The sequence below is a fragment of the Telopea speciosissima genome, chromosome 7, assembly GCF_018873765.1.
Source record: "Telopea speciosissima isolate NSW1024214 ecotype Mountain lineage chromosome 7, Tspe_v1, whole genome shotgun sequence".
NCBI classification, from domain to species: domain Eukaryota; kingdom Viridiplantae; phylum Streptophyta; class Magnoliopsida; order Proteales; family Proteaceae; genus Telopea; species Telopea speciosissima.
Genome location: NC_057922.1, coordinates 66,911,301 through 66,938,094, shown reverse-complemented (window position 1 = coordinate 66,938,094; position 26,794 = coordinate 66,911,301). Strand labels below are relative to the sequence as shown.

Here is a 26,794-nt window from a genome sequence, read left to right as displayed (position 1 = left end):
GCTGTCACAAGGACACAAGGAGGTTGCCTTTCTTGCATCAAACAAGCGTGATGTCACCTCGGACCCAAGATGGTGCTTGGATGCCCAAGGATGCCTTGACAACTATAATCCAGTCTTCCATGAAGGGAACTAAATATATTGAAGTTGAAGAGATTCAATGATGAGTAAGAAAATTTTCTACTCCATTTGTCAACTCTGCAAATTAGCTAGGTGACATCTTCACTAAAGAACTATTTAAAGTTCCAGCATGCAACTTTGTTCCAAGATCCGCATGGGGAACTTACGCTCCAACTTAAGGGGTGAATGTTGATAGATTGTTATTATGATGTGCTATTGCCAATTAGTACTGCAGGAGTGTTCCTGCAAATACGGCTACCGTTTATAATGGTTTGATACAGTAACAATTAAAAGGGAGAAATGCCACAACACCCATCAAGGGAAGCCTTCCTTGACGGTCCACCAAGTTCTGCCACATGCAAGATGGTGTGGCATTTCCAATCATTGGATAGACACATTAAGGTCCAGATTGGCCATGAGTCAAATATTTAGACGCAGATTTAATCAAATCCCCTGCCATGTATGTCTATGCATCCGTGTGTATGTTGATGCATGTCTACAGTACTCCAACCCCTACTATGCCCCCCTTCCAAAATCCTGGATTTTTCAAATCCTCTATTTTTCCACTTGGCAAACTCTGTTTGGGTGAAACTTGACATGTGGTCAGGGGATCTTGGGGTCTACTTGATAACAAATTTTGGGCCCCATCTGTCATGCCACATAGCAATTATGCTAGGGCTGTCAAGATAAACTTCCCCTGGTGGTCCATGTTGTAAAAATTAACCTGATTAAAAATCTAAGTTACATTCCAAATTTTTCAAGAGGCTTGAAAATCTATCTTTATCAAAAATCACAGGCTCACAAGTTCATACAAAACACAGCAGGAATTATTTGCACTATCAAGCTCAAGCATAGATGAGCACCTCAACTCTTAGACGACAACCCAATTCATATTGTGCATCTGGATCACCCGTGTTTGCAGCTTCCACCAGCAAAGCTGCTCCTCTATCCAAAAAAAAAAGAAAGAGTCAGCACTATCGGACAAACATTATACAATAAGATGCAAACAAAAAATACTTTACAGAGCCAAAAGTCGGAACACATAAATATGTATATGTATTGAGCAATATCAGAAGAGGGTGCACCTTGGTGCAACAGTTAGGTTGCTCCATTGTGCCCAAGTGGTCACAGGTTCGAGTCTCTGCAAACAGCCTCTCTGCAAAGCAGGGGAAAGACTGCGTACATTATGACCCTCCCCAGACCCCGCAGTGGCGGGAGCCTCGTGCACTGGGTACGCCCTTTATTGAGCAATATCAGAAACATACAATACGACCATGGACATTTAACAGATGTTCACTCGTTTTGTCTATTAGGAGTAGATCTAATTGGCTCCCAAGCTCCAATTGTAAAGCTTCAGAATCTTGTTACAAGAGGGGGGGGGGGGAACTAATATTTACAATATACTTAACTCTCTAAATTTATCTAAATGCATGTTTAGATCCTAATTTTGCTGTCAATGGAGTGATAGTGTTAGCACTAAAGACAATCAAATAGGCAGTTACTCACATTGCTTTACAGGCCCCAGGGACCTGGTATTTCAAATGCAGCCTGGCCAACCAGTACCTTGCATGTGTGTTCCCATTGTCTGCCTCCAATGCCAACTCAAAGTTCTCCTTTGCAGTCTGACATGAATCCAAAAGAAAAAAATAGCATTCACCAAGACCCAGGAATAGAGAAAACAATAACAAAATAAACTCGGGGTTCTACAACCAATAACGATCCAAAAAAGAACCAAGAAAATTGCTGATAATTTGTACCAAAGCCTCAATTACCAAGTTCAAGTGCAATATAATTTTATGTGCATTTAACATAATTAAACATCAAGTGAACCTGGCTCATGCAAATTAGAAGTATATTATATAGGTAAAAAGGACATTTCTAAACACACTGACAATTAGTTGGAGAAAATATTGCTAATTTCAAAATATAAAACCAAATACACCAACCAGCAATAACAAATCCAAAAAGTAATTCATATAATTATTAGCAAGTGTTAATATCTTTTGCATCTATTTTACAACAACAAATCAGCCTTATCCCAACAAAATGGGGTCGGCTACATGGATCCTTTTTCTCCAATCGGCTCTATTCAGAGCCATACTTGCTAGTAGTCCTAAGCTATGGATGTTTTTCCTCACCATTTATCCTTAAGTCATTGTTGACCTACCCTGGGCTGTTTACGAGGAATATAAGTTACCAGCAAAGATTAACAAGGAAACATGGAAGATTATATTGAAGAAGAACCAAGATAACTTAGCTGAACTTGTCCAAGCTAAGATTAATGACTCCAATGAGTTACAAGAGCTGCTAAAATATTTTCCTAACAAAATGAACGAAAACCAATTGCCACAGGCCCCTTACAATGCACACATAAAAATTAGATTTAAAAAAGCAGCTGAAATTATAACATATGAAATCTTAAATATATCAGATAGCCTCTATTCGCATATTTGGTAAAGCAAGCCCCAAGAGCAAAGGCAAGTAAACAGATGAAACCAAGCGCAATCCATAAGTTCCCATGAACTCTTCCCGACAATGACACACCTCTACCACTGATGCATTCCCTTTTTTATTTGAATACATTTCTCTTGTTTATAAACAATTCTATTCTACAGAAAAAGTTGAACTCAGATATTTGAAGACAATGTGGCAAGTCATTCGTTAATCCTTGCATGCTAACCAACAAAACTATTTGATGCAGTACAAGGCCAGCCCAAGTAGGGCCCCTTAATAGTCCAGTTGGGTTAAGTTATAACCAGCCCAAATCAAGCACTTTTCCGGTCATCAATTTAAGTCATGGTCATGGTCAGGCCCATGCTTGGGCACACATATTGATTGTACTTAAATCCATATTCAAGCCCACATTCTGCCCCTATGTTGGGCCTTGGCGCAACAGTAAGATTACTCCATTGTGATCAAGTGGTCGCAGGTTCGAGTCTGGAAACAGCCTCTCTGCGAAAGCAGGGGAAAGGCTGCGTACATTATGATCCTCCCCAAATCCCGCAGTTGTGGGAGCCTCGTGCACTGGGTACGCTATTTATTGTCCCTATGTAGCCATCGACCAGCAGCTGGAGAAGGAGATACCTTGAAAGCTTTAGTGAGTCCCATAGGCCCTCGTGTGGAGTAGGATGTTCAAGAACATATATGAGATACTGTGGGACCCATACCCAGGTTGCGTGGGAGGAGATTGGGAGCTGCAAAGATCTTTCAAGATCCTTGAGTTTCTTAATATTTAGTTACTATTTTCATTAGTTTCTATTTCCATGTAGTTTCTATTTTCAGTTTCTCTTTTAGAAAGTAGATAGATTTTCTATCATTGTAATAGTATCTTAGAAGTTTCAATTGCTGTCTAGCCCTCTCCCACACATGGAGGGTCTTAGTTTGTAACAATTTTTAGCTATAATTTATAAATACAACCAGGGGCATATATATCCCAACGATTCTTAAGTTGAAAAAAGAACTGCTTTGGCGTTGCCTTTGGCCCTAGTTGTTACTGTGAGAGACATTTGAGTGGTGAGATGCCATCGAGGTTGGTGAGAAGCTGACCAAGGCCATAGGTGAGAAGCCTTGGTCATATCTCCCCTGATGCAAATAAGTCACCTAAGGGCTTATGTTAGCAAAACAGATTTAATTAATGCTTAAGTGATCTTACTTGATCACCCAACCCCTTTATTTATAATAAAAGAATTACAATTAGTCAAAATCTAAGTAGGAATGCAACTCCTAATCAAAGTAGGAGTGCTACCCTAGCCTATTCCTATTGGGAATTCCTAATAGAGATCGGCTAAGGGGAAAAATACAGAAAAAGAGACAAAATAAAGAGACAAAAATAAAGTGTTAGCAAGGAGGAAAGGACCAGAATACCCCTAGGCCTATATATTCTAACACTCCCCCTCAAGTTGGTGTAAAAATGTCACACATGCCCAACTTGGCTAGAAAAGGACGAAACACTTTGCCACTCAGCCCCTTCGTGAATATATCAGCCAGCTGATCAGTAGACTTCACATAGGGAACACAGATTAGTCCAGCTTCAAGTTTCTCCTTGATGAAATGTCTGTCCACCTCCACATGTTTAGTACGATCATGTTGGACAGGATTATGAGCGATGCTTATGGCAGCCTTATTGTCACAATATAACATCATTGGAAGTTGGACAGCAACCCCAATATCTAGCAACAGCCCCTTAAGCCACAACAATTCACAGATACCATGAACCATCGTACGGAATTCAGCCTCAGCACTGGACCTAGCCACCACATTCTGTTTTTTACTACGCCAGGTGACAAGGTTCCCACCTACAAAAGAACAATATCCAGAGATGGACTTCCTATCACTTGAACCAGCCCAATCTGCATCAGTGTATGCTTCAATCTTCAGATGACCATTGGGAGATAAAAGTATTCCTTGTCCTGGAGCAGACTTCAAGTATCGTAAGATGCGAAGAACTACCTCCATATGAGAAGAATAAGGGTCATGCATAAACTGGCTGACCATACTAACTGCAATGGCAATGTCTGGCCGAGTGTGAGATAGGTAGATAAGTTTGCCCACCAACCGCTGATAACGACCTTTGTACACCGGAGTGCCTTCTTTCTCCTTGAGTCTTGTTGTAGCTTCAATGGGAGTGTCCGAAGGATGACACCCTAGCAGCCCAGTCTCAGACAGTAGATCCAGGACATACTTTCTTTGAGACAAAAATATGCCCTTTGAAGAGCGAGCAACCTCTATCCCTAGAAAATATTTCAGTGTCCCCAGATCCTTAATTTCAAACTCACGGCCAAGAAACAGCTTCAACTTTATGATCTCATCACCATCATTGCCGGTCACTACAATATCATCAACATAGACTATGAGGAGAGTAACCCTATCATCCACACGTTTAATGAACAAGGTATGATCAGCATTGCTTTGCTGGTAGCCCACTGAAAGCATAGCCTTGTGAAATCTACCGAACCAAGCTCTAGGTGACTGCTTCAAGCCATAGAGTGCACGCTTTAGTTGATACACCTTACCCTTGGTAGCAGGACTTGAAAAAACCTGGAGGAATATCCATATATAATTCTTCCTTTAGTTCACCATAGAGGAAGGGATTTTTCACATCCAACTGCTGAAGATCCCATCCAAGGTTCACTGCACAGGATAGCAATACCCTTACAGTATTGAGTTTTGCTACCGGTGCGAAAGTCTCCTGGTAGTCAATGCCATATGTCTGAGTGAAGCCTTTAGCAACTAGACGTGCCTTGTACCGATCCACTGTACCATCTGCCTTCTGCTTGACCACAAACACCCATTTACAACCCACTGGTTTTTTTTCTGGAGGAAGAGCTACAAGATCCCACGTATTGTTTTTGTTCAATGCTCTCATTTCTTCCAACTTTGCTGCCTTCCACTTCCCATCTGTAGATGCTTCCTGTCAATTTTTAGGAATGGAAACAGAAGAAAGGGAGGAAACAAAGATACGAAAAGAAGGAGAAAGAGAACTATAAGAAACAAAATGTAAAGTGCAGGTCATGGTACCTTTGCGATGTGCAATGGGTAGATCAGAAGAGGAAGGCTCACCAGGAGAAGGAGGATCTGGATCCTGAGTCGGCAACTGGATGGGTATCGGTGCTGCAGTGGACTGATTCTGCCCTCTGTTAGAACATCTCCGGTTAGCAGTGAGAATGGCAGAATTGTCAATGGGCCTCTGAAAGTTACGAATGGTCCTCTGTACTGGAGTCAGCTCCCCCTGAATAGGAAAATTACCACCACTTGGTTCCATGATTGGATTCCCCTCAAGTGAAGGGACAGCAGCCTCAGGAGGCTAGGCAACAGCCACGGGAGGCTGGACAGCAGCCTCGGGGGGGCTGGACGGCAGTCACGGGAGGCTGGACGGCAGCAGGGGATGGTTGGTCAGTAATTATAGGTGATGAAAGAAGGAGAAACCCAAGAGTATGAACCACATCTTCACCAGAACTCTCCCCCTGAAGAGGTGGAGAAGAATAATAGGAAAGGGTTTCATGAAAAACCACATCCATACTGACCATAGTACGACGGGTAAGAGGGTGGTAACACTTGTAACCTTTCTGGGTTGGAGAATAACCCAAAAAAATACACCTTGACCCACGGGGTTCAAGCTTGCCAGGGGACTTAGTATCCCGAGCATAACAGACACAGCCAAAGACCTTGGGAGGTACCAATCGCCAAGTAAAATGTCAGATGGGCTACGAGAATCCAGAACCCGTGAAGGTAACCTATTAATAAGGTAAGCTGCAGTTAGAACAGCATCACCCCAATATTGGGATGGAACATGTCGAGCAAACATTAATGCTCTGGTCACTTCTAATAAGTGGCGGGTCTTCCGTTCAGCCACACCAATTTGGGCCGGGGTATCAACACAACTAGTCTGATGTATAATCCCATGATCAGCAAAGTACTTTTGAAATTTGGATTCTTTATATTCAGTTCCATTATCACTCCGTAAAACCTTAAGAGTGGCCTGGAACTGGGTCTGGATCATTTTATGAAAATGTTGAAAGCAAGAAAAAAAGTGACTTTTAGTGTGAAGAAGATAAACCCAAGTATTTCGAGAATGACAATCAATAAATGAGACAAACCAACGATGGCCAGAAATAGAGGTTTTACGACTAGGTCCCCAAACATCCGAATGCACCAAATAAAAGCAAGAAGAACTTTTATTTGAAAGAGAATAAGTTGCACGTGTCTGTTTGGCCAGAACACAAGCCTCACAAAAAAAGTTATCCTTATTACATTTGGTGACCAAAGATGGAAATAAATGGGCTAAAATTCCTAATGGAGGGTGACCTAATCTAGAGTGCCATTGATAAAGTTCAGAAGAAACCAAGGAGTTCTGAGGTAGTGGAGAAGGTACCGGTGGAGAGAGACGGCCATCAGCAAGCAGATACAGACCACCGTGTACTTCACCTAATCCAATCGTCTTCCCAGATACCAAATCCTGAAAAACACAATGGGAAGGAAAAAAAGTTACCTTGCAGTTAAGATCACGAGTAATACTACTAATGGAAAGTAGGTTAGTAGTAAAATTAGGAATATGTAAAACAGAAGACAAAGGAATGGTGGAAGTGCAGTTGATGATTCCTTTTCTAGATATGGAAGAAAGGGAACCATCAGCCACTTTGACCTTATCTTTCCCAGAAGTGGGAGAATATCGATGAAATAAGCTAGAAGAACCGGTCATGTGATCTGGAGCCCCGGAATCAATGATCCAGAGATGGGATGCCACAGAAGCACAACGACCACCAAATGAGATACCTGACCGGGCAAAATGTGAACCTGAAGGAGCAGAGGAATTGGCAGTAGCAACGGAAGTAGTAGAGGCAGTAGCAACGGAAGACCTTAGCACACGTAGGAAGGCCTGTAGATCGTCCTGGGATAGACCAATGTCTGTAGCCGGGGCTGTAGGAACAGTTTCAGATTGATTGACCTTGCCTTTCGGTTTCTTCTTGGCAGCCCGCTTGGCTTCAAAGTCAGCTGGCTTCCCATGAAGCTTCCAACACTTGTCCTTGGTGTGATAAGGCTTGTGACAATGGTCACAAGTAACAAGGCCCGGAGTAGAACCACGAATAGAAAAAGTACCAACAGGGGCAGCAAGAGCTTGGGCAGCAGTCTAGAGAACCGATCTGTCAGAAACAGGAGGATGTAACATAGCAGACCTGCGGTTTTCTTCTGAAGAGACCAGGGCATAAGATTGTTCAAGTGTGGGAAAAGGAGAATGGCCCAACACCTGAACACGAATCTGGTCATACTCAACATTCAACCCGGCCAGGAAGTCATAAACCCTGATTTTGTCAACATGTTTTTTATATGCAGCTATGTTGGCAGGTGTATCAGGATGATAATCCGAAAAATGGTCCAATTGCTGCCAAAGGCTGCGAAGAGTGGCATAATACTTAGAGACAGTTAATTCCCCCTAAGTAGTATTAAGGACCTTTTGGCGAAGTTCATAAACCTGAGCATCATTACCAAGCTGTCCATATGTCTCCTTACAGGTAGACCAAATCTGAGAAGCCGTATCAAGGAGAAGAAATCCCTGCGCAAGGTCTGAATTCATAGAGCCAACCAAATAGGACATAAGAATATCATTGTTGGCAAGCCATCTAGTTAGGGCAGCACCAGGAGCAGTCGGCATAGGTATAGAGCCATCAATGTGGCCAGTGAGGCCACGGCCAGCAATAGCAAAAGATGCAGATCTAGACCACAGCAGATAGTTGCTGCCATCGAATTTGATAGGGTTAGGATGAAGATCACGATAATCTGATTTATCATAGCTACCCTGATCAGAGATGGCAGTCAAAGTAGCAGTGGAGTCACCCATAGTGCTGAGAAGGTCTGTTGTGCAGAGAAGCCCCCCCCAAAAAAAGGTAAGCCCAGGGCTGAGAGCAAAGCCGAATGCCCCTTTGTGATGAGAAACACACCTCCAAAAAAGGTAGCAGCAATAGAGGAGTCCTCCCCAAGATCGATGGTGTTAGGGTTTTGGAAAAAAACCCAAAAAGGAGAAATCGATGTGGGGAGGGGAACCCAAAAAACCTTGCTGCAGATGAAGCCTGTTGAATCTGTCCAAGAGCATGCAGGGAATGGCTTTGAAGAAGAAAGAAATCCAAAAGAAACAGCAACCGCAAGCAGCCCTAATCCCAATATCGATAATGCTCAGGGTTTTGTTGTAGAAAAAACCTGAAAGTAAGAGATCGAATGGGAGAAGGGGGCTGCAGCACCTGTATGAAGCCTGAGAACAGCAGTCCAGTGTCGCAGAAGGGCTCCAATATAGGTAGAAACAGTCCCAATAAACTCAGGGCCTGATCTTCAAAAACAATTGGAAACCCCAATTACTGCAAGAGAGAACCAGCAGCAGCCATCGAACAGGAAAATTAGGTCATGAAAAAGGGAAAAAAAGAGGTGGAATAGGGCAGCAACTAGATCATCTTATCACCTCTGCAGTGCTGCCCTTAGAGAGGGAGAAGAAGAAGGAGAAGGGGGAGAAAAAAAATCGAGAGAAGGGAAAGAGAAGAGAAAAACGATGGGAGGGTGGGAGGTTTTGAAAACAGGTCAGAGATATCGTGGCTCTGATACCATGTTAGCAAAACAGATTTAATTAATGCTTAAGTGATCTTACTTGATCACCCAGTCCCTTTATTTATAATAAAAGAATTACAATTAGTCAAAATCTAAGTAGGAGTGCTACCCTTGGAATAGGAATTCCTAATAGAGATCGGCTAAGGGGAAAAATACAGAAAAAGAAACAAAATAAAGAGACAAAAATAAAGTGTTAGAAAGGAGGAAAGGACTAGAATACCCCTACGGTATTCTGGCCTATATATTATAACAGCTTATTTTATTGGAAATAAGTTTTAGGTTGGGTTATGTACGTGTTGGACCTTTGATTCCATGTATTTTCATCTATTCTACTGCACAAATACAGTACTTGATGGACACAAAAATGCGCTAAACAGGGAGCAAACTCAATCATCCAATAAAGAAAAACTGGACAAAGTCAAATCCACTAAAATAAGCCTTATCCCGACATCAGAAGGATGTTTGATGCAAATTGGAGTTCAGTATTAGAGATTCAGGACTCCTTATATGTCCCATGTAATATCTTGTAAAAATGGAAGATACTTCCACACATATACCCAATACATTGCATAAGCTATTCAATACCTGTTGGAAACTAGGGGTACTTTAGTACTTTAGTTCTGGTTTTCTGAGTTTTTATGCTATTATTTATACCTTCAGCCCTAGTATGTAAGTCTGTAACAAGTAAGGGGTTAGGAGCAATTTCATAAACTCCTAACCAACTTATTTTATTAGTCAAATTCAATGTTATAAAATTAGAAGGCTGCCTGCGACAGAACTATTCTAATCTATCACAGGCTGCTCTTCCCTTGCTTGCGGCATCTCTCTTCTTCTCTTCTTCTTCTTCTCTCTTCTTCTTCTATTTTTGGTTTGGTCAGTCGGATTCTGGTTTGCAACATGGTATCAGAGCAGTACTGATCAAACCAAGGGTTTTATTCAATCCCCTTCTGCTGAATACCACTCTCGGTTTCCAGATTTTGTATGGTGTGCAGCCACCGTTTGCTGCTTCTGGTGTTTATGGATTAGAGACTCCTTTTTTTTATGAATAGGAGTACTGTTATTGATGGTTGTTGAAGGTTGCTTGCTGGTCTGAAGATCTTCCTGGGAGATCGGTTTTTTTTTTTTGTGGAGATCGAAGTTCTGGTATGCTCTGTTTTTTTTTTCAGAAATCGATGAAGACTTTGGGACTGCTCGCAGCCTTGGTTATATGAAGACTAATCAGATTGTCTGATTGGATTACATCTTTTTTTCTGGTTGAAGACCTTATCAATTCAGGTCTTATTCCCTCCTTTGAAGAACTCGATTTCACTCAGATTTTCTGGGTTCCTTGCCATCGAATTTTGTTGCTGAAGAAAAATCAATGGCTGCTGTTAAGGCTATGGTTCTGGAAGGATATTATACCGCTGCTGGAGCTTATTTTGTCTAGAAAAACTGCTTCAAACTTTCCTCCAGGTGCTATCTTCTCTTGGTGCGATTTTTTTTACAAAAGTCCTAATCGAGTGTGCTGGTTTTTGCCTTGTTTTGTGTGGCTGGTGGTTGCTGGTTCATTGTTCCTGCTATCGTTGCTTCTTTATTTGATATTGCTGCTACTGTGTGGAACTATGGGTGACAATGAGTCTGTCTCCTCTACTTCTACTGCCCCAACTCACACTGACAATGTGAATGTGACTATTACTTCCATCAAACTCAAGGGTAGTTCAAATTACCTGTTATGGGCACAAGCTGTGCGTGTGTATATCATGGCCAGAGACAAATTTAAATACAGTACATATGATTCTCCTACTTCTAGTGATACTGGATACAGTGAGTGGCAAAAGGAGAATGCCATCACACTCATCTGGTTATGGAACAGCATGGAACCTGATATAGCAGCCAATGTTATGTTCCATACAACAGCCAAAGGTGTTTGGGACGATTTAAAGAACACTTATTCTCAGGAGAAAAATATGAACCGTGTCTGACCAATATGAAAAATTGTTTCAGCTTCAACAGTCTACCAAATCACTTCAAGAGTACTACAGTTCATTTAAGGGGTTGGTTGAGGAGTTGAATGTTTTTCAGCCTCTCACCACCGACATTGAGAAGATGAAATCTCAGCGTAACGAGTTCTTTGTATCCAAGTTTCTGGCTGGGTTGAATTTTGATCTGAAGGCTGTGAAGGGTCACTTACTTGCTGGTGAAACAGTGCCTACACTTGCTGACACATTTTCCCGTCTTCAGCGCATTGCTGCTCCTACTAAGGCTGATTCCTCCCCCAAGGATAACTCTGTTTTTATTGCTACCCATGGCCGTGGTACAAGGGGAGGTCGTGGTGGTGGTGGTGGTGGTCGTCGTCATCGTCGTACTGGCAGTCAATCTGGTGATCGCTCCAACAGGAGATGTACACATTGTGATAAATCTGGTCATATGGTTGATTATTGTTGGGACAAGTATGGTAAGCCAGATTGGGCAACCCAATCAGCCAATCATGCAGAGTATCTAATGGGAGTACTGATTTTGTACCTACCATAGTTATCAAGGCGTCCAGGCTCCATGGTCGCCTTGGATGCCTTGCCGCCATGGCGGTGTCGCCTTGATTTTTTACCCTCTAAAACGCCATGGTCGCCTTCCCGCCTTGATAACTACGGTACCTACTGGTGATTCTCAACCTAGTAAAACTACTGGTGGCAGCTCATCTAACTCTACTAACCGTGATGCTCTCTCTCAAATATCACGGCAGTTACAAAGTGTCGAGGCATCTAGTAGCACATCCTCTGGACCTTCCTCTTCCTCTGCTACCCTAGCTCATGCAAGTACATCTGCCTTCTTCTCCACGCCTTCTTCCTCCTGGATTATTGACTCTGGGGCCTCTTCTCATATGATTGGTGAGTCTACCTTATTTACTTCCTTTTCCAATACCTCATATCCTTCATCTGTTATATTGGCTAATGGGTCAGCTGAGCCTGTTGCTGGTTCTGGAACAGTCACTCCAACCTCTTCCATTAGTCTTTCATCTGTGTTGCATGTTCCCCAATTTCCTTTAAGTCTTCTCTCTGTTAGTCAGCTTACTCAAGCCTTACATTGTTCTGTAACTTCCTTTCCCACTCACTGTGTTTTTCAGGATCTTCACACGAGGAAGACGATAGGTAGAGGGCGTGAAAAGGATGGATTGTACTATCTCACCAGTAGTACCACTACTTCTGTTGTTGATGTATTTATTGGTGGGGTGACTCCTTTCCAGTGGCACTGTCGGTTAGGTCAAGTGTCTTTAGCCAGGTTAAAATTATTATTTTCGTCTGTGTCTAGTTTAGAGTGTGATGCCTGCGAGTTAGGAAAACACCACCGTGTGTCTTTTCCTTCTCGTTCTGTGGCTCATAGTCCGTCCTCATTTGCTTTAGCCCATTAGAACAATTAGGGTCCATGTCGTGTAAAAAATAACTGGGGTTTTATGTATTTTGTCACCTTTATGGACGACCATTCCTGTCTTTTTTTTTTTGTGAATAAAAAAATTCATTACCAAAGAGAAAAAAAAACAGCAGCTCCCTTAGGGAGCAAAAGGGGACAGAAAAGAAGAGCCAAATCCTCAAGAGGGAGGGGGATGAGAGACCCTAGGAGATAACAATAAGCCTATTCCTTGGGGAGTCATTACAAAAAGAGGGGGGAGCCGAAGAATGCCTAGCATTGATCTCAAAGGAAATGGAGACCCAAATCTGCTAATGAGATCGAGATTTGGAGGTCCATTTCCTTAGGTTACGCTCCATCCAGATGTGGGTGATGGTCGCACAAAAAGCTAACTTTCCAACAATGTCGCAAATAGAAGAACCAGCAAAAGTCATATCAATCCAAAGCCACTCTCTACTGAAGGGAAGTATTCTTCGACTTCTAGGCCAACAATTAGCTAAAACTCCCTTCCAAATTGCCGAAGAGAAAGGACAAGCAAAGAAAAGATGGTCAGTATCTTCCATATTGTTCCAGCAAAGAAAAGACCATTCCTGTCTTGCCTGGTTGCATCTTTTGAAGGATCGTTCCGAGTTTTTATCTCTATTCAAAGAATTTTATAATGAAATAAAAACGCAGTTTGGCATGTCTATTGAAGTTTTTCGTTCTCACAATGCATTAGAATATATCCAAAATGATATTTATGCTTTTTGTGTTGATTGTGGCATGATTCATCAGACTAGTTGTTCCTATACCCCACAACAAAATGGGGTGGTTGAACGCAAAAATAGGCAACTTCTTGAGATAGCTCGCGCTGTAATGTTTCATATGCATGTTCCGAAACACTTTTGGTGTGAGGCGTGTTGACTGCTTGTTATTTGATTAACCATATGCCTTCTCCCATTCTAGGGAATAAATCCCCCTTTTCTATTGTTTTTCCTGGGATCCCCTATATTTTCTTTGTCGCCACATGTTTTTGGGTGTGTTTGCTTTGTTCGTAACTTACATGGCTCTAGTGACAAGTTTGCCCCTAGGTCTACCAAGTGTGTCTTCTTAGGCTATTCCCATACCCAAAATGGGTACAAGTACTATGATACTGTCTCTCACAAGTATTTTGCGAGTGCTGATGTCACCTTTTTTTAGGGTAGCCCTTACTTTTCTCCGTCGTTCTAGTCCTTTGCGAGTGACCTGCAGACTGTTGTGCCGCCTCCTGTTCCTGTCATAGTTCCTTTTTCACCCCCTTACAGGTGTATCAAGGACAAGACAAGTCCGTGGCCCCAACTGAGATTCCTACTGTACCGGTGGTTTCACCTCCTCCTCTAGCTTCATCCTCTAGTAACAATCCAACTCCCTCCTCGCCTCCTGTACTCAAAAGTCTAATGTAGTGTATCCTATTGACAAGTTTGTTTCCTTGTCCCATTTACCTCCCTCTGTTCATAGTTTTGCCTTGTCTTTATCTACCACTGTTGTGCCTAAAAATCATGTTGAGGCCCTTCGTCTTCCTAGTTGGAAAGCAGCCATGGATGTTGAAAATGATGCCCTCTTGACCCGCAACACCTGGAATCTTGTCGATTTGCCATCTGGTAAAGACCTTGTTAAGTGTTGTTGTGTTTACACTATTAAGTATCTTCCAGATGGTTCTGTTGAGAGGCTCAAAGCCCACCTGGTTGCCAAGGGATACACCCAAACTTATGAAGTTGACTACTTTGAGACCTTCTCTCCTGTTGCCCGGCTGAATTCCGTACGTTTACTTATTTCACTGGGAGTGAATTTTGATTGGCCGTTGTATCAGTTTGGCATTAAAAATTTCTTTTTATATGGTGATTTGTGTGAGGAAGTCTATATGGAGCAACCTCCTGGGTATGTTGCTCAGGGGGAGAATAGTACACGGGCTTGTAAGTTACGAAAGGCTATCTATGGTCTCAAACAATCACCCAGAGCGTGGTTTGAGAAGTTCAATGTTATAGTGGTATCTTGTGGCTTCTCACAGTGTTATTCCGACCACTCGGTTTTAGTTCGTCGCCAAGGGGACAAGGTGGTAGTTTTGGTTGTCTATGTCGACGATATTATTATTTCTGGTGATGATGTGGCAAGTATTGCAGAAGTGAAGACATATTTACAACAACATTTTCAGACCAAGGATTTGGGTGATCTTCGCTATTTTCTCGGTAGTGAAGTTGTGACTTGTGAGAAGCAGGAAAGGTGTAAGCTTATCCCAGAGGAAGTATGTTCTAGATCTTTTGACCGGCACTGGCATGCTTGCTTCAAAGCCAGTGGATGTTCCTATGGAACCTCATCAAAAGTTTGGTATAGATAATGGTGATCTTCTTACAGATGTACATCAACACAGGAGTTTGGTCGACAAGCTGATCTATCTTACATTTACCAGACCAGATATTTCCTTTGTCGTGGGTGTTCTTAGTCAGTTTATGAATCACCTCGGAAAGCTCATTAGGATGGAGTTGTTCGTGTTCTTCGGTATTTGAAGGGTGCTCCTGACAAAGGGTTGACTTATCATCCACATAGACATATAGATCTTGTTGCCTATTTAGATGCTAACTGAGCTGGATCAGCCAGTGATCGTTGCTCAACCATAGGCTATTGTACGTTTGTTGGAGAAAATCTTGTTATATGGCAGAGTAAGAAACAGACTACATTCGCCAGGTCGACTGTTGAAGCGAAGTATACAGCTATGGCTCCCACTACTGCAGAGTTGATGTGGCTCAAGTCTCTCCTTGAAATGGGGTTGTCTGTGCCAATGCCTATGAAGATGTATTGTGATAACCAGGCGGCCATATACATTGCTAGCAATCTTGTCTATCACGAACGGACCAAGCATATTGAGGTGGACTGTCACTTTGTTCGAGATGTTGTTTTGAAGAAGCTTGTTGAGATTCCTTTTGTTTCACCTTCAAATCAGCTTGCAGACATGTTTACTAAGTCTTTGTTTGCTCCTAATTTTCGCACCTGTTGTAACAAGCTGAGCATGGGTGACCTATATGCTCCAGCTTGAGAGGGAGTGTTGGAAACTAGGGGTACTTTAGAACTTTAGTTCTGGTTTTTTGAGTTTTTCTGCTTTATTAATACCTTCAGTCCTAGTATGTAAGTCTGTAACAAGTAAGGGGTTAGGAGTAATTTCATAAACTCCTAACCAACTTACCTTTTATTAGTCAAACTCGATGTTATAAAATTAGAAGGCTGCCTGCGATAGAACTATTCTAATCTATCGCAGGCTGCTCTTCCCTTGCTTGCGGCATCTCTCTTCTTCTCTTCTCTTCTTCTTTTCTCTTCTTCTATTTTTGGTTTGGTCAGTCAGATTCTGGTTTGCAACAATACCAATGAAATATTTTTTGTTGACCATTAAAAAGAAAATGGACGCATTCAAGAGAGATTTAAAAAAATGACCACAAAAATGGAAATAAGCAAAGATTGAAGATGTAAAGTTAGAAGTCAAAATGTATTTTACATGTTTCTTACTCGGAGAAGAGGGAAGAGACGAGGGTCATTCGGTTCAGTGTAATCGATGACTCTATCAACTTCCCGTAAGGCACTGAATCCTTTCGCTATAAACTCCAAAGCCTTTTTATTTCTACTATGCAACCCTCTCTGCAGAAAAATAAATTACTGGAAACAAACTCAACTAACAACTAAATCACAGGATAAAAGTAACATATAAATAAGTGAATAAAAGTTATCTTTGGGAAAACTGAAGAGAGTACATGAAGATCGAAGTGATGAAGAAGATGAATGCTTTGGTGTTTGGTTGCTCTCAAGATGAAAGATCTCAGCATTTTTCACTTGTATCGCAACTAGAAGAGAACGTGGGAAATGGAAGGAGCTAATAACCTACAAACCTCCGCAATATTAGTAAAAACCCAAATGAGAATTAAAGGAGGAAAAAAACATAATGGAAAATAATTAGATTGTATGCATGTGAAATTCAGATAAAAAGCCACAAGTATAACAGAATATATATATAGGGCTGATGTTCTCTGTGCCGCAGCGCAGCCTACGCCCAGACACATGGGCCTGCCATTAAGGGGGGCAGGGTGGTCATTTTGCCCACCCCCATGTGTCTAGGTGTAGCCTGCGCCCCCGGCACAGAGAATATTTGGCCATATATATATATATGAAAATCAATGGCAGAAGTTTGGCATCAAGATGGGTTTTGCCTGACCCTAACCTCAATCTAACTGGCAAACACCTGGCCAGAAGGAGGCAGGAGATAGTGGAGAAATTGAATTCTTAAAAAAGAAAGTCCACAGATATACGCCACAAATACCCAAGTCCCTGAACCCATATGCATTTCCAAATCGGACCAAAACCCAATTAGGCCATACCATAGTTGTCACGGTGTCACGGCGATCCAAGTCGGTGGAAGGGTGTCACGTCGATATATCGACATGGCGAGCATGTCGACCATGTTTAATTTTTTATGTTCTCTATTTTTAATGTCATTTAGTATGCTATAATATATGTCCTATAACATCAAAAATCAACATGAAAGTGTACTACACTACTACTAATATACTATGCCACTATGGTTTAATTCATGAAAGTGTAACTAATATCCATTAGTGTATATGAAAGTATAAAAAATTGAAAATATAGATTAACCTATCAAATAATTGAAAGCAAGCCTGCAACTGCAAGGCAAGAAGAAGAAAAAAGAAAGAAAAAAAACAGAGTACTATGGCTGTAACTGGAATAAATCCCTCCCACCCCCCTCTGTCTCTCAACTATCTCCCTGTACAAGCAGTTGAGAAGAAGAAAAAAAAAAAAAACCGAGAGGCTCTCCTCTGTCTCTCGAGTCTCGACTATCTCCCTGAGTCCCTGTTCACAGAGACTGAACAAAGAGGTTGCGAAGAAGAAAAAAAAACCGAGAGGCCCCCCTCTGTCTCTCAACTATCTCCCACTGTACAAGCAGTTGCGAAGAAGAAAAGAGAAAAAAATAAATAAAAACCGAGAGGACTACTAAGTACTAACTGAAATAAATCCCCCCCCCCTTCTGTCTCTCAACTCTCTCCCTGTCTCTGTGTGTAACTGCGTATGTGTGGTTGTGCAAGACAAGAAGGAAAAAACGATACTACTACTCGTGTAATCACTAATCATTACCGAGGTCGGGAGAAGAACTCAAGAAGAAGAAGTTAAGATTAGAAGAAGAAGAGGACTGCTGGAGGAGAAGAACTGAACTCAAAAATCGAGTTGCAGAGGACTGGGAGGAGGAAGAAGAACCAAATTAAACAAAAATACAAATTACAAAATAATAAAAACTTACCAGAATGGAGTCCTGGAGGTTGCTGGAGATGTTCGCAACTTCGAAGGAGTGAAGAACTGCTGCCGAGAGTTGCAGGAAGCTTGCCGGAATCTCGTCTCACGAACTCTTCCTCACTTCCTCCGTCTCGACTCTCTCCTCTCAACCTCGAAGTCTTGAACTGTTAAGCCTTTTGCGATTTCTATTTCCCCCCAATTATTAGGGTAATATGTTTATTGTTTTTAAACTTTATGATAAATTGATAATGTGTATTGCAAGTGTATACTTTTAAGTTACACCTCCAATAGACATTAATAAAAAAGCATCTAAGCTATTAAATGGTTTTTAAAAAAAAATTAAATCTAACTTTTATATGTACAAATATCGACCGATATGCCAACATATCGTGGTATGGCGTCCATGGCGACGCCATGGAAGACATCGAATGATATATTTACATCCACCATGGCGTAGCTCGATATGCCACCTCTCCTAGTGCCAGGACGCCATGGCGACGCCATGACAACTATGGGCCATACCAAAGCAATCTCGTTTAGCTGAGAAGTGTTACTCATTTAAACCATATTATTGCAATTATTCCAAAAAAAAATGGTACAAATTCTGCTACTGTGACTGAAGTACATAAATCACTTAGAGGGCTTATTTTATTGAAAATAAGCTTTGGGTTGGGTTATATATGTGTTGGGCTTTTGATCCCATGGGTTTATTTTGTAATTGGCCAATTTAATGGGCCTAAAATATGGGTAGAAAATAGGAAAACGGGATTCACTTCCATAGTGTAGCTAAGTTAAAGTCCTATTTTGAATTTGTTTTTTTTATTATTTCATTTTCTTAGTCAATTTAGGTTACCTTATTAGTTAAGGATAGGGTTAGGCTTTTCTTTTTTAGTGTGTAAGTCTATTTTTGAGTCTTCTATATAAGTTTTTAAGGGGGGGCCAGCATTGTACACGAATTTGATTAATGAAATATTGGCTTTAGCCTTTTGTTAAAAATCCTGAGATAGGTTGGGTGAGATGCCCAGGGTGAGCTGAGATAGCCATCCTCTTCCCCAACCCCCTCCATCAATCTCCAATCAAGATCCATTCAAGTTTCGATTCTGCCATAGCTGATCTCCTGAAGAAACATATTCAGTTGCTGGAATTTCTCTGCAAGGTTTAAGATATTTTCAAACAAGAAGCAAGTCCGAAATTGAAATTCTGCAATTATTCTTCTTCCCTTCTAGAAGGTCACATGCAAGGTGATTTTTGCGAGAATTCTGCCCAACCAAATCTAACCGTTAGAACCTGCTGAAACTTTGATCGAATCTTCCTCAAACCCTAAGAGAGACTTGATTCAAACTTCATTACCATCCACCCAGCCAATTGTTTGAAATTACCCGTTTACCCCTCAATCCTATTTCTACTAGGAGTCCTCAATAACTTCAGATTTAGTCATCTGATTTAACTATAACTTTCAGCATCTCTTCTCTCCCATATAATCCACTCTCCTAACTTAACCCTAACATCTAACCCTAGGTCCCATCAAACCCTAACCCTAATTTCACAATTTTCACATATTTGACCTAGCCGAATTACCCGTTCAAGAACAGATCCTTTACACGAACAAAAAAAATTACATTGGTTCCAGTTGGTCTCCTACCAATCTAGAATTACATTAGTGACAAACCTTTACACGAACAAAAAAAATTATGATTTTCCCGGGGATGGTTCAAATTGGTTCTCGTAGACATTTTCACGAACATGTTCTGATCACATTTCACAGGCCCCATCATGATGCAGTTCAGAAGAACAATAAGGTCAGCAGCAAACCAGGCCAAGAATAGACCAATATGTTTATTTTTTAGTGTCCAATGGGTTATATGGGCCATGGGATTAGCAGTTTTGAGCTTATTATTGTAGGAGTAAAGTTCTCTATGGGGGAGTGTACCGCCCATGCCCAGACACAGTGGGAAGGCGAAATGACCGCTACGCCCCCTATGAAAGGCGGAAATCCTACCCCTGAAGACGCTTCTGCGCGTGCAAACATTAGCCCCCATGTGCGCAGGGGCCATGCTCCCCCATTATTGTAATGGGCCAATTCTATAAGCCCAAATAAGAGGGAATTAAGGTTTATACGGGATTAGTGTTAGTTTCTATTTTAGTAAATTGCATTCTTTATTTTAGCAGTGTTTCTAGAAGGCCGGACAAGTGTCCTACATTCCAGCCCCTAATTTTCATTTTATTGAAGTTCTCGAATAGTTTCCTTTTGAAGAAGACTTAAGTTGTAAGGGATTCTCCCAACCATACATAGGGCTTTCCTATTTTGCTCATTTCATTGAATTTATAAATAAAGAGTAGGCAATTACACTAGCCTAATGATTTGAGACAATTTAGCCATGAGCTTGTGAGCTCTATAAGAAACAGAGCATAGTAATCTGGGATTCGGAATTGCTCTACTGTGGGATACAGTAGGGAAACCTTGGTGGGATGTCAGTGTTGGAGTTGATGGGATTCCTTCTCCACAGTAAAGTGAGAGGTCCAACATATCCTTTCTTCAATGTCAGATCTACTCATAGTTGTCATGGCGTCGCCATGGCACCGCCATGGCATCCTGGCGCTCGAGAAATTTGCATATCGACCTACGCCATGGCGTCCTGTCTCTCTTTCCCTCTTCGATTTCTTCTTCTTTAATTTTTTGTTTCTTCCCCAACCTTAGACCCACTCCCTGTTTCCCTAAATCTCCTATTTTAGCCTTGGTTTTTGAGTTTTTTCTTTCTGGGCGGTACTACCAGATTCTAGAAAGCCAGATCCTTACACAAACATCGACTGGTTCTGAGATTTGATCTATAAGTTCTTTTCTCTTGGGCGATCCATACCTGGAAGTTTCATATCCAGAAGTCTCTCTTTCTGTGAGATTCAATTTTTCAAAGTAACCTGCAACTAAGACATCTGCCAGATCTGATTTCAGATCTCACCATTCAGTTGCCAGCAGAATTTTGGGGCTATTTCTCATTGGGATCGGCAGACCTTGGTGCTGCAATTTTGTTCCAGAAATTGCAGGGAGAATCGTCTTCATAAGAAGGAGTTTCCTCTGCTGGAACTAATCTAGTTCACCGCCTCTCTGCCTCTCTTTCTAGCGTGTTATTGCAAGGTTGAAGAAGACATTAAGACTTTAAAATTGCAAGTAAGGACAACTTATATTATTTATATAAAACCCCCTATATTCTCTATTGCTATTCTGTTTAGCCCATTTAATTTTCTCTTTAACTCCATTAAATTACAGTTCTGCCACTCCTTTACAACTTCAGATTAATTACAATTCTGTCATGGTTGATATGATCGCCAAGGCAGGCGACGTGTTGGTATATCGATCAGACACCCCTCCACCGACTTGGTTCGCCGTGACGCCGTGACGCCGGGACAACTATGGATCTACTGCTCCCCTATAACTTGCGCATTTCAGCTTCCTTCTTTGATTCTATTTACTCTTTTGTTTAATATTTTGTCCATTAACATCTGTTATCTTCTTCTCAATTTCAGATCCTATTTTAGGGTTGGAATAGCCACCATACTTATCCATTGATCTCCCTAATGGTTGGCAGTTCTCTATTTTCTTCTAAGAACAGCGACAACACCATCTTTGCCTTTGGTTTTTAAATTATGATACTAGTTTCTATTTCCATCATACTTGCTATTTTGTTTTCCTTTGGTTACTAACTCCATTCTTATTGTCTATTTAGATAGATTCCACTTATATCTCTTAATCCGACCATTGGTATAACCTCCAATTTTGAGGAACCCTTCCCTATGTTCGTTAAGCCAACCGACTTGAACAGGAAGCAGATTAGAGCCCTCTACACCAGGTTGCTGGTTTTCTCTATTAAGGATTATTGTTGACCTACTGTCCTAGATCATAGCTGGTTATGTTGGGAAAAATTAACCCTTTAACGCCTGTGTGCAAGTTAACGGAGATCCACAACGATAACCAAATATGTGTAAAATAATAACACTGAAATAAATCAACCCATATTTTTTTTGGGTGAATAAAAATTTCATTACCAAAAGAGAGAAGAAAGGAGAATTACAAAGGGCCCCACAACAGGAGGGCCAAACCAGCCAGCCTAAGCATTTGCCGGAGTAACCAAGGAAACATTGGAGAGACCCCAGGACTGAACAATGGTCCTGTTCCTAGGGGTGTCTATACAAGAAGAGGGGGGAAGAAGAGATAACTTTGCTTTAATTTCAAAGGAAATGGAGTCCCAAATCTTCTGGTAAGTCCGAGAGTTGGAAGCCCATTTTCTCAAATTTCACTCCATCCAGATATGGTTGAGAGTAGCACAAAAGGCCAACTTCCCGACCGCGTCACAAGTGGTGGATCCAGCAAAAGTCATATCAATCCAAATCCATTCTCTGGAGAAGGGAAGGATGCGTCTTCGGGTAGGCCAACATTTGAGAAGGACTCCCTTCCAGATTGCAGTAGCAGTTGGGCATTCAAAGAAGAGGTGGTTCAGGTCTTCATCATTGTTCCAGCAGAGGCAGCAAGCACGAGAGACTAAGATCTGGCGGCTGCGGAGAAAAGCTTGAGTAGGGAGACAGTTGTTGAAGACTCTCCAGGCTGTGAAGCAGTGCCTAGGAATGTGATGCTTGAACCAAGGAAGTCTATGCCAAGAAACCAAAGGGCCTTTCAGACGAATAAGATCCCAGGTAGCCTTTGAAGAGAAGGAGCAAGAGCTGTTAGAGGACCAAGTAACACAATCTCCTCTAGAAACAGCCCTTCTAATAACCGAGTGAAGCTCATTCCAGATAGGGGTGAGGATGGGGCCAGATGTTGGAGGAGCCCAACTATTGTGATGAAGAATATCGGCCACCAAAGAAAGTCTATGAAGGCCTGAGGAGTAAATGGATCTTGGAGTAACCCGGTGAAGAAGAATTCCCATAGGATGCCAGTTGTCAAGCCAAAGGTAAGTAGATTGACCATCACCAATGTTGGAGCGAATGACTTGAAGGACCAAGGGGCGGCTGGCAAGGATTTTCCTCCAAACCCAAGAAGCATCAGGTAGAGCGGGAGCAGTCCATGTGGCGGAGGGGCCCCGAGTAGATCCAATCCACCCAAATGCTCTTTTTTTTTTAGGCTATCTTCCATAGAAGCTTGATGATGCCAGCTGAGTTCACTTCTTTAATACGCCAAATACCCAACCCCCCTTCCTTCTTGGGAAGGCACACAGCAGCCCAACTCAAGGGATGAAGGAACCTTGTGGCGTCAGAGCCCTTCCAAAGGAAAGAAGCCATAAGAGCTTCCATAGCCTTGATAGTAGACTGGGGGAGTCCATAGACACCCGACCAGTAGATATAAGAGGCTTCCAAAACAGATCTGATGAGGACCAACCTACCAGCATAAGAAAGAAGCTTGCTTTTCCAGAGCTGAAGTCTCTTCCGGATCATATCCAACAAAGGAGTACAATGGTGAGTAGAGAGCCTAGTAGGGATCAAAGGAATTCCCAAGTATTTGACAGGCAGCTGACCCTCAAGGAACCCAGAGATGGCGAGGAAGCTGGCTTTGTCAATTTCAAAAACTCCAACAAAGAAGATGAGAGTCTTGGAGGGGTTGATGCGAAGCCCTGATAACTCTTTGAATTGATAGAGGCAAAGCAAGATAGACTCTAAGGAGGCAATCGATGCCTTGGAGAAAATCATCAAGTCATCAGCAAATGCCAAGTGAGTGAGCTTTAGGCCTTTACACTTTGGCAAAGGAATGATGAGTTGCTGGTCAGTGCAAGTCCGAATTTGCCTGGAAAGGATTTCCATGGCAATAGTAAACAAGTAAGGGGAGAGAGGGCAGCCTTGTCGAATCCCCACAGAAGCTCCAAAGTATCCTGTCGAACTACCATTGACCAAAACTGAGAACTTTGGGGAAGAGATGCAAGAGCTGATCCAGTGAACAAAGGGCAAAGGAAACCCCATTTGAGTCATCACTTGAGCAATGTAATCCCATCTAAGAGAATCAAAAGCTTTGTGGATGTCGATCTTCAGGAGCAACGACGGAGAGTGATTCTTTCTATCAAATCAACCCATATTACAAAAGCACACATCAATTTTTTATGTGGAAAACCCTTTCAAGGTGAAAGGGAAAAACCACGGCACCTCATCCAGGTAAAACTTTCACCATGCAAATAATAATGGTGTTACAATATTCCTCTCTAGGTAAACTAGAGGCTAAGCATCAAGAGAAATAACCCACTCTTGGATATCAAAATAACTCACCAAATAATGTGGATTCACAAGAACAATAACGCTCTTACCTCAATACTAGCAATGACAAAAATATGAAGAACTGAAACATTTCCTACATCCTTGAACTAGGAGATCCACGCCGGCACGCCGCACACTATAACCCAAGTACAAAAATAGAGATACTATTTTTCCACCTCCTTTCTCGCAGACACTAGTTCTCACAGAATGCACGGGCTCGGGAAACAGAAACGAGAGTGGGAGAGTTATCATCCTCCCACCGCCTCATCATTGCTTTTTCTATAAGCATTAAGAGATGAGAAAACCGCCTTGAAGGCGGTTTGTGCTACACCGCTTTCTAACCAAATAATGTGTGGGTCCCCCTCCACGTGAGGAGATTCCCAACAAACTCCCCTCCAACTCACGAGGAGAGATCTCCCAAATTTGTCATATCAACATCTATGTATCGCTACAACACAGGCTTTTCACCATGACAAACATCAAACTTTTCACATTGTAGGAGTACCCACCGCATCTTGCCAATCCTACAACGTGGTTCCTTTTCCTCTGCAAATAGTTTACTCACCTCATTCTTCACCTTGCACATTCTTAGTGCATGTATCATTTTGTGTGCATCACTCTCTCTGCATGCACCATTCTGTATACACCACTATTTGTGCAATGCTGTACACATTGTGCGTGTGCCATTCTATGCAGTGCTAGTCCCTCAAATGAACAACTCTGAATCATGGAACAGATCAAAACATCGTACCAATCAAGGCTTGTACTTCATCATGCAGCTACTTCTCTTGCATGGCTTCAATACTCATCGAACTTTGCTTCTTCTAAGCATTCTGATTTATCTTCATATATTGATGTGGTGAAACTTTGGTAGACGGTTGTCGCTCCTTGGTAGATCATCTCATCAATTGAGGTTCAACTGCTGGCTTAAGAAGGTTGCTCCTCTTGTTCACATCACCTATACCAATTGTAGAGCATCATCATTGTCATCATCACCATCTGCACCCCATTATCTTGTTGTATATCTCCCCCGTCATTTGGTGCCATGGGAGGAGGATCTAAAACAAAATCAATGAGGTCACCAGTATGAACAATCAAGTAAGGAGGACAAACACTTAACTATGCCAGGACAGGCACTTATGCCACAAACCAGGACAGACACTTAATTATGCCAAATATCATTTAAGTAAATGTTTTTAAGTAAAATATATTTTTAGACATCAAAACGAATGAATATTTTTCTGCACTTCTGGTTTTTAAAATGTTTTACCATATTATGATTTATGGAACTTTTAGATTTGAGAAAAACCCCAGCATTAGAAGTTGAAAATTTCACCAACAGTTGCCTAGTGCAGTTGGTGAGCTGTGGTGCTCTTCATGCCCATGCTCACCAGGAGGTCTCGAGTTCGAGTCTCCTGGCTGGTGCCTTCCCCCTCCCTTTCCCCCCCCCCAACAAAAAAAAAGTTGAAAATATCACCTACCGCCAAAAATCCAGTTTTTGTTCGTGAACTGGGGGGGTTGAATTTTTATCCTTTTGGAATTTGATTTTTTAATTATTTTTATTGGATTCAAATAGGGGGCATTTGCTTATTTATGAATAATATCTTAAAAAAATAAAATAACAAACATAAAACCATTTAATATTTGGCATAAATGAAATGACAAATATAAAACCATTTAATATTTGGCATAAATAAGTGTCTGTCTTGGTTTCCATCCAATGTCCAAGAACAATATACACTATCAAACTTGGGTCAAAAACCACAAGTACCATTTTGAGTTTTTTTTTTTTTTTTTGTAAAAATAGTTCATGCATTGTAATTAGAATGTTAAAAAATAGGTTGTATACAAAAAATTAGATCAAAAAAAGCATTTCTGGGCATCAAAACCACCAACTCAAGTTGGCTGGGAAAAAATCACAGGTTTCGACTAGTTTCGACCATATCTCGGTTTCTGGCGGGTCGAAACCGAGTTTTAAAACCTTGCTCACAAATACTGGTTCTCGCAAAATGCACGGGCTCGAGAAATAGAAACAAGAGTGGGAGAGTTATCATCCTACCACCACCTCATCATTGCTTTTTATATAAGCATTAAGAGATTAGGTGATACAGATTCATCACCAAACTGGGCTTCTTTGCTTAAGAATAAGTCTTCAATGTAATAAGTCACTTTTATGGACATAAATATGGATAATTAGGTTGCATATGGGATTAGCTTCTATAGTTAATTTTATTTTAATATTTTTATGTTTTAAATTGAACCGGTTTAAACCAGTGGTCAATTTAAGTAATTAAGTAGTTTTTATTTTATCTTAATTCAGTGGTCAAGAGAACATTTTAGTCATGTAACCTACGAAAATCAGAGAAGAGAAGAGAAGAGAGGAAGAAGAAGAAGAAGGAAGGAGAAGAGAAATTCACACAGTCGTGAGCTCTATTCAATTAGATAATGAAAGTATACAAAGGGTTATATAGTGTTAGGGGCACAATAGGAAAAACACCAGGGAAAAGAAAAAAAGAAGGAACCACATTACATAAAAAGGTCTCTCGGTATTAGCGCCAGGTGCTAATCCCGAGACCCATAATGGGCCAACACAACCTCTCTTCTGGCACTCCCCCTCAAGCTGGAGCATATATATCAATCATGCCCAGCTTGTTACAAATATAGTCAA

At 41.5% G+C, this 26,794-nt stretch overlaps 1 protein-coding gene across 2 annotated transcripts in view; it reads right to left on the bottom strand.

Moving 5' to 3' along the window:
* LOC122669936 overlaps positions 1-16,511 on the bottom strand; it is a 31,504-nt gene extending 14,993 nt beyond the window's left edge. Inside the window, exons 1-4 of one of the 2 annotated variants that reach the window (XM_043866853.1) lie at positions 16,344-16,511; positions 16,102-16,230; positions 1,624-1,739; positions 981-1,062 (exon numbers count right to left, since the gene is read on the bottom strand). In XM_043866853.1, the coding sequence (XP_043722788.1) occupies positions 981-1,062; positions 1,624-1,739; positions 16,102-16,230; positions 16,344-16,415 (399 nt within the window). In that variant the 5' untranslated portion in view covers positions 16,416-16,511. The remainder of the gene's footprint in view (positions 1-980; positions 1,063-1,623; positions 1,740-16,101; positions 16,231-16,343) is intronic. The other variant, XM_043866854.1, reaches the window with a different exon arrangement.
* Positions 16,512-26,794: the final 10,283 nt, after the last annotated feature.